Here is a 13,714-nt window from a genome sequence, read left to right as displayed (position 1 = left end):
CAGCCATTTGGAGGCTCCATGTAAAGTGTGAGAGTCTCAATTCCAAGTATTTCTAGGTAAGTGTAGGCTCTCTGAGACACTTTCTGTGCACAGCAGAGCTGCTGGCTGCTGAGAATGCATAATACACCTGTCCCCCTTTATTTGTTCTCCCCCATCCATTAACCTTGCTGTATTTTGGCCTACTCTTTTCCATTAGACTCATGTTTGTCCTCTGCCTTCACTCCCTGGTTTTGCACATTTGTCCATGCCCAGATTTAACCTGAGGTAGTTTGTGTCAAAAGGTATAGGCTTGCACTCAGCCTACTCTTCTTGGTCCAGTATTTTGTTTATTTTAGAGTAACACTAGCTGATCATGGGATAAGTTATTTAAGAGGAGCTAAGTTTGAGTTTGATTAAGAGATTTTCTGTTATTTAACAACACCTATGGAAATGTACTTGTTAGGCGTATCAAGCTTTTTAAAAGTGGGGTGTTCTGGGATAAGGAAGAGAAATATTTCCATCCAAATTATAAATAACTCCCTGCATTTCTATATTTTCATGCCAAAAAGTTGGGGAGATAGAATTGTGCTCAACACAACACCACCCATAACACCCTCGCTTGCTACGCCCCTAGTTGTTACGTCAATCCATTTGGGAATCATCGAGTAAGCTCATTGGCTGTTTCAGATGTCTACCACGAATGGGGCGGTTCCATATTTCTTCTGCACACTGTCAGTTGTTGTGAGATCTAAGGCAAGTAGGTCACATCATTTTAGGGTTTTGAGTAGCCTAACTTACCAGGGAAAATATCCCCAACACATCTACGCTATATCTAGCTCAGCTGTTTTGCTTTTTGTGTCATTTTGATTGATTGCCATTCTTCTAAAAGGTAACTAGCTTAAGGAAGATTATTTTGCTGATGTTGCTGGCCTGGTAACGTTAACGTCAATGCAGCTAGCCAATTAGCAACTTAACGTTAATTCTGAACCATTTTCGCAGAATCACGGGCTTTTAACATAGCTTGGGTAAATAACGTTCACACGTTTGTAGTCTTGCCTTCAGCGATGGTGGAGGTGTTCATAGGTCGAACTCTTCTAAACAAAGATGGGGATGTCATTGATCCAGAAGCTGCACTGCGAAACAAAGTTGTAGGTATATACTTCTCCGCCGGATGGTGCCCACCTTGTCGGGACTTCACACCTATTCTCTGTGATTTTTACACCGAGTTGGTTGAAGAGGCCGACCCTCCTGCACAGTTCGAGATTGTCTTCATATCATCGGACAAGTCCACAGAGGACATGGTTGAGTACTACCATAACATGCATGGAGACTGGCTTGCTCTGCCGTGGACAGATCAATATAAACAGTAAGTCTAAAGCACCATCAACTTTTGTCAGATGTTTTTACGTTTCACTCCCATTACACAAGTTGTTACTTTTCAACAGGTCAGTGTTTCTTGTGTTATTCTTTCCTCTGGACAAGCTATCAAGTGAGTAGCCCGCAGAGACTGTAATGCGCTTTCTCAATAAGAGGTTTAGGCAGGTTTTCTCCCCAGTAAGGATTATGATTATAAATAGATCTGAACGTCTTCACTAGACATCCCAAAACTATATTGAATATTATCGAGTTTGCTTTTGTGAAGGGAAGAAGCCACTATAACTCAATGATATATTTGTTAAGCCAATTACTGAAAAAGGTGTAGGCCTACTTACTGTTCAACATAATTAATATGAGGTAAGGTCAGTGCGCTAGTAGGCTAACTAGTCATGTAAACATATTGCCTATTACCTAGTTTATAAATGATGCCATAGAGAATAAAGATGTTTAAAGCAAACAAATCCTAAATTAAACAGTTAAAAAAACTGTAAACTGTTAGGCTACACAATGTGCCACCAACAAATTAAAACTTCTTCACTCACATAATTTATTTTTCTTTCTGAGCTGTTCATCATAGTGATAGTCAGTGCTGTGTCTGTGCTGATCTATTATGGTAAAAGGGTATTTTCCCCCCTTTTTTCTGTCTTGCAGTGACCTGAAGAAGAGGTACAACATCACCGCTGTGCCAAAGCTGGTGATTGTAAAGGAGAATGGCCAGGTGATCACAGACAAAGGCCGAAAGCAGATCAGAGATCAGGGCTTGGCCTGCTTTCGAAACTGGCTAGAGGTGGCAGAGGTTTTCCAGAACTTTAAGGGGTAGCATAGCATGCTGTCCTCCCCCACTGCAAACTAACTCACTAATTCCTATTACACTGCTGCTCTTTCTAGGATGACTGTTACTCATTGTCTCTCAGGCATTTATGAGTTTATATGTGTACTTATGTAGGCCTATGCATTGTTTATTTCACTTCAACATTAAGTGAAACAATGTTTTTTATTTAAATACTGTGCTGCTTTTATATAATTTTTTATCTTAAAGAGTTTTTATAAGAAATATTTTAGTTATTGTTGAACTATAATAACCATTTTTACTGCAATAAAACCTTTCCTAAAAGCTTAAACTACGGCGTCCTTACTTGTTTGTAAAGGTTAGGTAGAAGCCTCTGAGATACATGTGGTGTTTCTCCTGTCTCGAGTCATCTCTCAGGAGTTTCATTAGGGATGAATCCTCTTGAGCTTTTTGTGCTTTCCATGGAGTAAGGCTTTTTTTCCACTATCAGGTGCATAGCGTACTAGCCTACGTCCACTGGATGGTTAACATTCAGAGTACGCACCAATCTCATGAGAGCATGATGTTTTGACATGGGAGTTTTGTTATTATTTGACACCTTAATTTGATGTGTGTTGCATAACAGAAGAGTGAACAAGCTGAATAACCATGGTGCTACACGCCTGTACAATGTAGATCATAACATGGACTTGCCTGTGTCAACAATGCTAAAGGATGCCTTTGTCTAATACATAGTTTTCTTTGCGTATTTTGGTGATATTGTGTGTAACAACAAGATGATGGTAAAGTGTTTCCTTATCTGTAAACACACAGACAGTCTAGACACTGAGAAACGTGCATCGTGATCTCAGTGCAAGCGGATGTTTTGCCACTAGAGGGCGCCATATGCTGTCTGTCTACGGCTCTGCCTGTGTCACTGTGTCACTGACGTATGACTTACGTTTGAACGCCTCGGTTCCACGCCAGACAAGCCGGAGTACAAAATAAACTTGGTGTAGCCTACACCTTCATTAATGTTGATTTTCTCCCGACTGGAGGGTCATACTATCACGACATTCTACTGAAATAGGGAGGAGGGTTTGGAGATCATGATACCGTGTCCGAAATGTGCATCCATTGCTCAGAAAAAAAAAGGCTTTGACAAATTCTGGTAAATTCTTGGATTCTGCCATAGACCTCAATGTTAAAAAGAGAGCCCGATCACTGCATAAATGTGCGGGGGCGTGTACTGCTACCCTATTTGCATAAATGTCCAGGGACAGGAAATGGCCTCTCATGAAGTATCTTCCTAATCAACCATCTTTGGCCATTCTCTGACTGCATGGCATGCATGACCTTGAGAGCAGCAACCTTAGAGACAGGTGATGAATTTATGAAAGTTGTGGAAACTTCATTAAAAGTAAGAGATTAAATGATACAATATACATAATGTAGGCAAGGCTAGTTGAGAAAATATTGTTTTTAACTATATTTATTTATTTGCGTGTTTGTTTCAATTATAATTTGGACTGTAACTGCAAGCTAAAGGCGATTCTTGCTAGCAGTGCTACCACCACTTGCCAGCTAGTCAGGAAAGTTACCTTTCGCTAACGTTAGCTAATTGAAAGCTTATGGCTTCAATGGGTTTTTACAGGATGGATCTGACCAAAGTTGTGATGGAATGATGAACATCGTCGACCGCATCTTACAGGCTTCTTCCCAGTGTGTCCTATGGCTTTTGAAAAATATCTTTACACGGACAGTAAGTTTTTCGTTTCATGACAAGGTCAACTGGTAACTGGGGTAATGGTAGCATTTGCTATCAGAAGTGAGAAACTGCTTTTACTGTTGAACTTGTGTGCTATTCAAGAAAGCTGGTGTAATGTTATGTGATGGCTATGCAAAGTTAGTCAAAAATGAATTTGATGATCGACGAAATCTTCGTAAGTTATAGTGTCCATCCAGCTAAATTCACGAGAAATTTAAATTATGTTATTCAGTGGCAGAAATGTTCAGTGGGTAGCCTAACCAAGTCAGCTAGCTTGATATTGCCACGTTTTCTTACCAGTAAACCAACGTAAGTCCCACCCCTGTGACTCAACTAGCTACCTATGAATATGATTGACACAAAATTCCGACAAATGCCTGAGCCAGCATTTTTAATTGTTCCATGGGGTCAAGGCTGCCTTGCTTGCACTGCATGCATGACCTTGAGAGCAGCAACCTCAGAGACAGGTGATGAATTTACGAGGGTTGTGGAAACGTAAGTAAAGTAAGAGATTAAATGATACAATGTACATAATGTAGGCAAGGCTAGTTGAGGAAATGTTTTAACTATATTTCTTTATTTGCGTGTTGTTTCAATTATAATTTGGACTGTAACTGCAAGCCAAGGCGTTTCTTGCTAGCAGTGATACCACCACTTGCCAGCTAGTCAGAAAAGTTACCTTTCGCTAACGTTAGCTAATTGAAAGCTTATGGCTTCAATGGGTTTTTACAGGATGGATCTGACCAAAGTTGTGATGGAATGATGAACATCGTCGACCGCATCTTACAAGCTTCTTTCCAGTGTGTCCTATGGCTTTTGAAAAATGTCTTTCTTTACACGCAGGGTGCGATTTGTAGGGGGGGATGGTGGGGATTTCCCCACCTCTCGTTTTCCTATTCCTACCTCTGCTAAATTATTTTTTATCCCGGTGGGGACAACATTTTTCCCCCTCTGCCCCTCATATTGATTAATGCTACTTCATATAAGTAAAGCGCTGCAACGTAAGAACAGTCTAGTAGGCTAGCCTACATAATAATCTGACATCAGAAACGCACCGTCACCACTCATGCTGCTGACACAGTGGCTGCGTGAAAACGTAAAGGGACACCAGGCAACGTTTTCGTGTTAATTACTCATCTTCGTAAGTGGTTATATGGTTAAATGACTCATTATAGGGCGAATGAAGACTCAAGCCCGCCCCTACTGCCTGTAGGAAGAATATCCCGCTTGCAAGTTCAGTGTATCGTAACCGGCGACCGAAGCAGTTTCAGTTTCCATCCTGCATCCACAGCACAGAGGGAGGCTAACGAAACGCTAGCGATTGTTGCAAACGTGTGTATAATGGCAGAGCCGGCATAGAAGCAGCGAAAACCCTTGACGGAAGATGCAAAGAAAAGGAAAAGAGCTTCAGACCGAGCTTCGTAGAGAAAAAGCATCAGGCTTGCCTGGTCCCTTTAATTTGGCCTTGATCGTGCAGGACATTTCAGAATGTCGAGTGTGTAATCCATCATAAATGGCTAGTTTCAATGGAAAAGTTAGCTGGACAAATGAAAGAAAACAAGAAGGATTCAGTGAAGCATATCGTCATATTTTAGAACCTTCAACATTAGAAAACTGATGCAACTGAGATGGAGGACAACTGCACTTAGAGTAGAACGTAGGCCTATTGTCCGAAGGAACTTACATTAAATGAGGAGAGATTTGCTGAATGTCACAAAAAGTGTTACAGAAATTGCTTGGCATCGCTTATTCAATGGCTCTCTACCGAAACACCTATAGTTTGCGGAGGACGAACGAGAAAGCACAAGTTTGATAAATCAGCCAGTAGGCTAGGCCTAGTAGACAAATAACTTTAAAAAATAATCTGTACTGCAAAAACTAATGTTGGTGGGTATTTAAACTATCTAGCGGGTGTTTTAACAGCTGCAAGAAATAGAAGCTTCATGGTCTTTATGTTCTGTTTCGTAAATTATTTTAATAAAACTTCAAGTTGCCCTACTCTCCAAACTCTTCACTGCACTGTAGCCAATTAACCGACAGTATGATAGTAGGCTATTTTTTTTTTCTGTAGGCTACAATAAACACATTTATTTTTTCAACTTTTGCAATATTATGCACTTGGCTACTGAACGCAAATCAGCAGGAGAGAGAATGCACGTAGCGGCGTGTAGCGCAATGTGTAGGCTATTTGGTTACCAACTAACACTGTTAGCCAATTCACTAACTTAAGACTTCAGTGCCATCATATACAATGTTTTTTTACACAACAAATACAGAAAGGATGGAGGCAGCAAAAGTAGTCATTTCAGATGGGGCAAGAACAAGGTGAATTGTATGCTTGTCAAAACCTAGTCCTACACTGCAGCTGATCATCATACCAAGCACCACGGTAAACTAAAACTAAAATGTTACAAAGGTGGCAAAATTAATATAGGCTATTATTAGCCATGACATTACTAGGCTATGAATCGTTCGTTCATTTTTAATTTTTAATTTTTTTTTTTTTTTTTGGGGGATACAAACTTATTTTTGGTTTTTACACAAAAAAGTGTTTAAGGTCAACTGGTAACAGGGGTAATGGTAACTTACTTTTACTGTTGAACTTGTGTGCTATTCAAGAAAGCTGGTGTAATGTTGGGTGATGGCTTATAAAAGTTAGTCAAAAATTAATTTGATGATCGACAAAATCTTAAAGGAACCGTATGTAAGAAAAATATTTCAATTAATCATAAAATGGCCCTGATATGTCACTAGACATTAAGAAATCACGTTCATTTCAAATACTTATCACTGACAACAGTAGTCCGGCCAGGATATTGTCATTTAAAAAGTGAAGTTGCAGCCCTCAACTGATGTTGATCTTGTGTTTTGTCATGTCATGTTGTGTTTTGGCCTGATGCGCCACCCTCCACCTATCTACTAATCACAAAGTCAGTAGTGTTTCGCCATCAGGGTTGGCAACCTCGAGTCAGGGGGGAGGGGGAGGGGATACACCGCTCTTCAGTATTTTGAAAGTGATTGCAGTACCAGTTTTGGCCACAATCTTATGGTTCCTAGTGTCCTTCCAGCTAAATTCACGAGAAATTTAAATGATGTTATTCAGTGCAGAAATGTTCAGTGGGTAGCCTAATGTAGCCTAACCAAGTCAGCTAGCTTGATATTGCCACATATTTTGTGGTCACCTCGTGTCAAAACCACCAACCACTGATCCTTAACTGGTCTGGCTTTGGGATCCACAATTTCCCATGTTGATTATGTCGCGACCCATATATTTTTATAGTGTTTAAGCCAATGGATACAGTGAGTTACGTGATGAGACCCGCAAAGTGCCTGTAGGCCTACTTGTTTGGAACATGCTGATATTGCATTTACGTCTTCAACTCCTGATGTCACCTTTGAAAGTACTCAACAAGTTTGTTTTTGACAGGGGGTACTTTGTTTCCATGTAGCATTTTAGTTTTAGAGGTTTCATGCTCTCATGTGCCATTCACTATTCACTGCACACCACACACCGGGGTTTCTCTCCCATTAAGTTCGACATTTAAGTAAATCCATATCTTACTCCAAATATTCAGGGTCGTAGCCTATGCGTTTACCACTAAAATTATGTCTAACATGGCCTGTCACATAAACATTGTGTATGTCCATGGCAATGACTGACATACGAATAAAGTCTATCAAAATAAATGTCTAGTATTAGATCTGATATTTTTTACCACAAGCTCTGCGATCCACCCAGAACGGTTCAACGACCCACCAGTAAGAAACACTGCACTAGATGACAACAAAGTCTATAAAATGTTCCCCAGGCAAGTGTTACTGGTGGGTCTGTACCATACAGTATGAAACAGTTCATGGAACCATTCTGGGTGGAGCTTGTGGTCTACCTCATCAGATCTAATATTGGACCTGTATTTTAACAGACTTTATTCGTAGCCAGTGTCGGTCATTACCATGGACATAGACAATATTTATGTGACCGGTCATGTTAGACATAATTTTAAGCAACTAGGCTTTTTTTTTTTACGTATGTAGGCTGCAACCCTGAATATTTAATTAGGCTAGGATATGGATTCACTTAAATTGAGGACAAAATAGGACAGAAACCCCAGTGTGTGGTACATGAGAGCATGGAACCATCAAAACTAAAATGCCACATAGATACAAGGCACCCCTATGTGGTGTATATATTTGGACATCCACAGATGTCAGTCAGGTGTCAGCCATTAGATGAAAAGCCTTCAGGTCTCGGGAATTACATAATTACAGATTTTTTTTAAAAAAAGGGTCGGAAATCTGTGTCCAACAACTGCATCAGAAAAAGCGGTGTCCGATGAAAGGTTATCAGATGAGAATAGGGAGCTGGCTGCCTAAACTAGCTGAACAATCAACAAACGTTTGCTTTTCTAAAGCCAGAGCTGTCGTTTCTGATAAATGATGGCTAGAATGTTTTATTTCAATTAAACCTAATGCTTGAAGTTAATTTGCAACAACATAAATTGAACTCGCCAAATTATAATCTTTGCTGCTTGCTAGTTCGCTGAGCTCGCCATGGACCGTATAGGCTTTGCTTAAAGCTAGCGCTAACATTAACTGTTATTATAGACAGTAGGCCAAAGCCTACACAAAATTCATATTTTCATCCTGCTTAGAGAAAAGGTTTGGTGGGATGTTGGCTAACTAGTTATCAAAATTACACCCTGCATTTAGTATAAATAGGTCACTTCAGCTGGTCTGGATAGCCACTGCCAACCGGGGTATGCAAGCTTACAAAGCTAGGATAGGCTACTGTACATTTTGAATGAGTAATACCATCACCATATCAGAAAGTTGTTCTCTAATATTCTCTTAAGTGAGCTTCAAGTTTCTCGTAAGTGAGTTACAAGTTTCTGTTATTCAAGATTCAAAATGCTTTATTGTCCAACTTGTTGCCATGTTAGAACATTTTCTTTGATTGAATGTAATGTCCTAATTATACGTGTGGGATGTTTGTGTAAAATGTATGTTTTGTGTGTGTGTTGCCTTGGGTGGTATGAAGGATTTTGTGTATAGTGAGTGACTTTTTGGCCAGAGGCACTCTGTATCTTCTGCCTGATAGTAGCAGCTCAAAACATCGATGGAGGGGGTGGGAGAGATCCTGGAGAATGGAATTTGATTTCCTTTCCACTGCCTGAATGTACAGATCTGACAGCTGTTTTTGTGGGATGCTGATGATCTTGCCCCACCTGCTTGATTATCCTAGCCAGCTTTCCCTTGCATATGTTTGTTAGGAAGCAGTACCAATATGTGATGTTAAAGGAGATGACCGATTCTATCAGCGTCTGATATACTGTTGATAAAATGTCCTATCTGACATCAAATCCTTCGAGCTTCCTCAGGAGACACATGCGTTGTTGTGCTTTTTTATAAACTCTGTCTACATGTTGAGTGAAGGACAGGCGGTGATCAATCTGAGTACCAAGGTACATAAAGTACTCCACTTGTTCCACTACTTGCCCCTCGAGTCTTAAAGGAGTGGAGAGGGGTTTCAGGCGCCCGTCACCCATGGCAACATAGTTCCTTACGGTAGGTTTCCACACAGCGAAACACCTTGCGAATTTCAGCCAGCGAAATTTTGCCTTGGGTCGTGGATGGCCAAACCGCTAACCGTTTGACTGCAGTGTCTAGCCAGTGGTGGAAAGCGAGTTAATTGGGCAATCAGCTAGCTAAGTACTTGAAGATATACCCGCTCTTTATGGTTCGACTAAGTTGACGTTGCCTATAAACAACAATTCATGTTCATAGAAACAACAAGGTCGCTAAGACATAATATATTTCTTACCTGTGTTGCAGCATGTAGCCTAGCTGCCTGGCTAGGCTTACAATGAAATACAATGTTAGCCAACACAAGGAAAGAAAATGCTAGCGGTTGGGCCTGTCGGCTACCTGAAAAGTTTGAGTGTTTAAACTAGCATTTTCAGTGGTCTATTTGATGGTGTATTCGCCCTGACTAAGTTTATGTTAAACCACAATCCTTGTTAATACAAGTATCAATGTTCATCTAGAAAGTTTTTAATCACATTAAGATTTTTGTGTTACAGCTCAGGTAGCCTCCGCCATCTTGGTCAGACTTTTTTGTAACTCCCGTCTCCAAACACAAACACACTGAATTAATTGGTTCTCGAGTGGTCCTCATTTTTGCATAAAGTTTCTTCTTCAACTTTGTTTTGCTTGTCTTGGCGATTCACTCTCATTTCACCCCAATCAGGGCTGTCCTTTAAAAACTCCTTAATCAAGCTAACGTTAGCTACCATCTTTCTGCTCTAGGCTATCTGACAGCTTTTTGTTTGATGTCGTTTTTCCTGATGCAGTTTTATCTGATACAGATTTCCCTGCCCCTTTTTATCTGTAATTATGTGTAATTCCCTAAACTTGACAGGTTGTCCTGAGACCTGATGCCTTTTCATCTGATGTCTGACACCTGACTCATATGAGGATGTCCTAATAGGTACACTGTATCTGTGTGGTTTGCTCAGGTCCATTTGGAGACTCCAAAAAAAGGACCTTTGGTTACCAAGACGGCATATTGAAGCAGGGTTCCTGCGGTCATGGAAAACCTGGAAAAGTCATGGTATTGTATAATCCCATTTTCCAGGCCTGGAGAAATCATGGAATACAGAAAATTCATTTAAAGGTTTGGAAAAGTCCATGGAATTTAATTTTGTCTACCATATTCTTGAGATAGTGGACCTCATGCCACATAAATCTATTGCGTCCTTCATGGATAAAGAATGGTGTGAGAGAAATGGAGTACATTTTATCCAAACTCATTCAAATCACATTTTATAATTAACCCCAACCTGTGGCATAAACGTATGGTAAGCAGTGTTGTACTTGTAGGCAGTAAAGTCATAGAAATTTAATTCAAGATCATTGACAAATCATTGAAAGGTTTTCACATTTTGTCATTGAAAATGGGTGTGAACCCCGTTGGAAGATGAAGGTGCACAGGATGAAGTAATGAATCTATTTCAATTAGTCATTTTGGCATCACATGTGAAAGGAGGGCCTTCAAGAATGGTGCATTGCTTTGTTTACTTCATTTCATTTAATGACAAATATGCTTGTTTATTGAACAAAGCTTGCCTTAAGGGGCCCTAAGTCATAGCTGGAGTTGAAACGGTGACATATGTTATGGAGAACAATTTCAGACATGTTGCTGATTCCGATCAAAAATGCCATTGTAAAAAAGAAGAATGTCTATAGAATACAATAGCTTAGCCAAGACTGCTCCATTGGTAATTAGTATTCTTTTTGTCAATGGGCAAATAAGCATTTCTAAAGAAGCCTGCTTTTCCGATTCAGATTTCTTTATTGTTTCATTTTAATTTATATTCATATATATTAAAAAAGAGCATAATTATTAGGTCTTGTACTCCTTTTGACCCACAGCAGCTTAAAACAAATAGTGATTTTAGGAGATGTTTAATAGCTGGATTGCCTGCCTGGTGGAAGAAAAAATCCTTGAACCTGCTGGTCCTGGCTCTGAGGCTGCGGTATCGTCTACCAGAAGGCAACAGCTGGAGAAGACCATTATTGGGATGGCTGGGGTGTTTGATTTTAACTGCTTTTTTCACACACCGGTCTTAAATGATTTTTATTCTTTTCTCCCCAGATCTTCAGAGCTGTCTTTTTCACCACCCTTTGAATTGCTCTGCGGTTCTGGGCAGTGCAGTTTCCATACCTGGCAGATATGCATCCCGTTAGTATGCTTTCAATGATGCTTCTGTAGAAGGAACAGAGTATGCTGGGACCCATGCTAAATTTCTTGAGTCTTCTTAGGTGGAAGAGGCGTTGTTGTGGCTTTTTTTTAAACTTCCTCTTAGGAAACTTCCTCTTAGTTTATCGGCATTGGCTGATATGGACATTTCTGCCGATGTGCCTGGCCGATAAGGTGACCTGTTAATTATGCGCACATGAAGCCAATGTTTACGTTGCTATGAGCGCCAACAACATACTTCAAGCTGTGTGGCAGTATTTCCAAATTCCGGAAACTGATAACAAAATTGCTATTTGCAGGGCTTGTAAAGTACCAGTGATGCGAGGAGGGGTAAAATGATACTCTTTTAATGTTACCAATTTAATTACACATCTTAGCCATCATCCTGAACTCTACACAGCACTAAGCCAGAAAAAAACGGCACCAGCCAAAACCGTTTACAATGCAATCAGTTTCTAAAGTGTGTAACGTTAGCTAACGTTAGAAAGCTAGCGTGAGTTTCATGAAGTCCAGAATGAAGGCTAGCTGTAAAGTTACTAGCCTACGTGGTCTAATTCACTTTACTCTACAGACTGACATTTTAAGTTTACAGGGTTACAGCTGCATTTCTGTTAATCTGAGAACAATGTGTCAAACTGTCTTGTAGGCTATTGTTCAAGTATGACATTTACATGTTTATGTGAAAATTTTAGGCTATTTAACTCATTGAGTGCCAAAAACGTAATATTACGTTTTTAGCTTTTTTTTATTACGAAACTAGACACTCTTAACACACCTTATATGTGATTTTGGGAACTCTGTGATGAATAGAAATGAAATATATGATGATCGTGAAACTCATGAAAACGCACTATCTGTACATTTTATCTGGACATTTTATCATAACTTGGTTGCCGCTTTGGGTCGAATCAGTGACTCATGCACGTCAGGTCAAAACCAGGCCATTTTCGTGGGTCTATCGCTAGGTGGCAGTCTCGCCAGGTCTCGCTGATCACTTCCCGGAAAGTTTACACAAGTAAGTAAAAGGCAACACTTCATATTTCATGAAAGACGTTATATCTCCATTTCTAGAAAAAAAAACAGCGATTTTGATGAAAACTAGCCACTGTTAAGCTTGGGATTTCTCAGGAACAGAGGCGTGTAGAAAAAGTCTGCATCAACGGAATGGACCAACCTAGCCAACCTAGACCATGCCTAGGTTGGTTAAGAGTATTTGGATGTTCATTGTGGTAATATGGTAAGCCAACATGCCTAGGTTGGGGTATTTGGAACCTAAGGTGGCAGTAACCTAACTTGCTAGACCATGCCTAGGTTGGTTAAGTTTTATGGTTATTTGGATGTTCTTTTTGGTAATATGATGTTCTTTTGGCAACAAATGCGGTAACCTAACTGGCTCTTTTGTTTTGTGTTTGCGACAGACTGTGCCTAGGTTGATAGTGGTTGGCTAGGGTTTTTATGGTTATGGTTCAGTCCGCATCAACGGGACGGACCAACCTAGCCAACCTAGACCATGCCTAGGTTGGTTAAGAGTATTTGGATGTTCATTGTGGTAATATGGTGCCAACATGGGGCTTAACCTAAGGTAAGCTAACTGGCTCTTTTGTTTTGTATTTGCGACGGAATGTGCCTGGGTTGATGGTGGTTGGCTAGGGTTTTTATGGTTATGGTTCAGTCCGCGTCAACGGGACGGACCAACCTAGCCAACCTAGACCATGCCTAGGTTGGTTAAGAGTATTTGGATGTTCTTTTGGTAATATGGTGCAAACATGGGGCGTAAGCTAACTGGCTCTTTTGTTTTGTGTTTGCGACGGAATGTGCCTGGGTTGATGGTGGTTGGCTAGGGTATTTATGCTTATGGTTCAGTCCGCATCAACGGGACGGACCAAACTAGCCAACCTATACCATGCCTAGGTCGGTTAAGAGTATTTGGATGTTCATTGTGGTAATACGGTGGCAACATTGAACCTAAGGTAAGCTAACTTGCTAGACCATGCCTAGGTTGGTTAAGAGTATTTGGATGTTCTTTTGGTAATATGGTGCAAACATGCGGCGTAAGCTAACT

The 13,714-nt window shown here is 40.3% G+C and overlaps 1 protein-coding gene and 1 long non-coding RNA gene across 3 annotated transcripts; both read left to right on the top strand.

Moving 5' to 3' along the window:
* Positions 1 to 676: 676 nt before the first annotated feature.
* On the top strand, positions 677 to 2,477 carry nxnl2 (nucleoredoxin like 2). Of its 2 annotated transcripts, none has more exons than XM_048235003.1 (3): positions 677 to 732; positions 1,030 to 1,345; positions 2,008 to 2,477. In XM_048235003.1, exons 2-3 carry the CDS (start codon positions 1,044 to 1,046, stop codon positions 2,174 to 2,176), a joined length of 471 nt encoding a protein of 156 aa, XP_048090960.1. In that variant the 5' UTR covers positions 677 to 732; positions 1,030 to 1,043; the 3' UTR covers positions 2,177 to 2,477. The 2 variants fall into 2 exon arrangements, with proteins under 2 accessions (XP_048090960.1, XP_048090959.1); XM_048235002.1 differs by having other exon boundaries at positions 704 to 868.
* Positions 2,478 to 3,470: 993 nt separating this feature from the next.
* LOC125288859 lies at positions 3,471 to 12,360 on the top strand. The gene is made up of 3 exons (XR_007192539.1): positions 3,471 to 3,545; positions 3,780 to 3,887; positions 10,409 to 12,360. It is a non-coding gene; the product is annotated as an uncharacterized LOC125288859 (long non-coding RNA).
* Positions 12,361 to 13,714: the final 1,354 nt, after the last annotated feature.

The sequence above is a fragment of the Alosa alosa genome, chromosome 23 (assembly GCF_017589495.1).
Source record: "Alosa alosa isolate M-15738 ecotype Scorff River chromosome 23, AALO_Geno_1.1, whole genome shotgun sequence".
Classification (NCBI taxonomy): domain Eukaryota; kingdom Metazoa; phylum Chordata; class Actinopteri; order Clupeiformes; family Clupeidae; genus Alosa; species Alosa alosa.
Note: the sequence above shows the minus strand (reverse complement) of the source record. Positions and strands in the feature narration are given on the sequence as shown.

What these genes read in the sequence shown, in the direction of transcription:
- nxnl2 (XM_048235003.1), top strand. Translation starts at nt 1,044, where the DNA reads ATGGTGGAGGTGTTCATAGGTCGAACTCTTCTAAACAAAGATGGGGAT. An exon ending in TGGACAGATCAATATAAACA is followed by an intron (nt 1,346 to 2,007) that starts GTAAGTCTAAAG and finishes TCTGTCTTGCAG; the next exon opens with TGACCTGAAGAAGAGGTACA.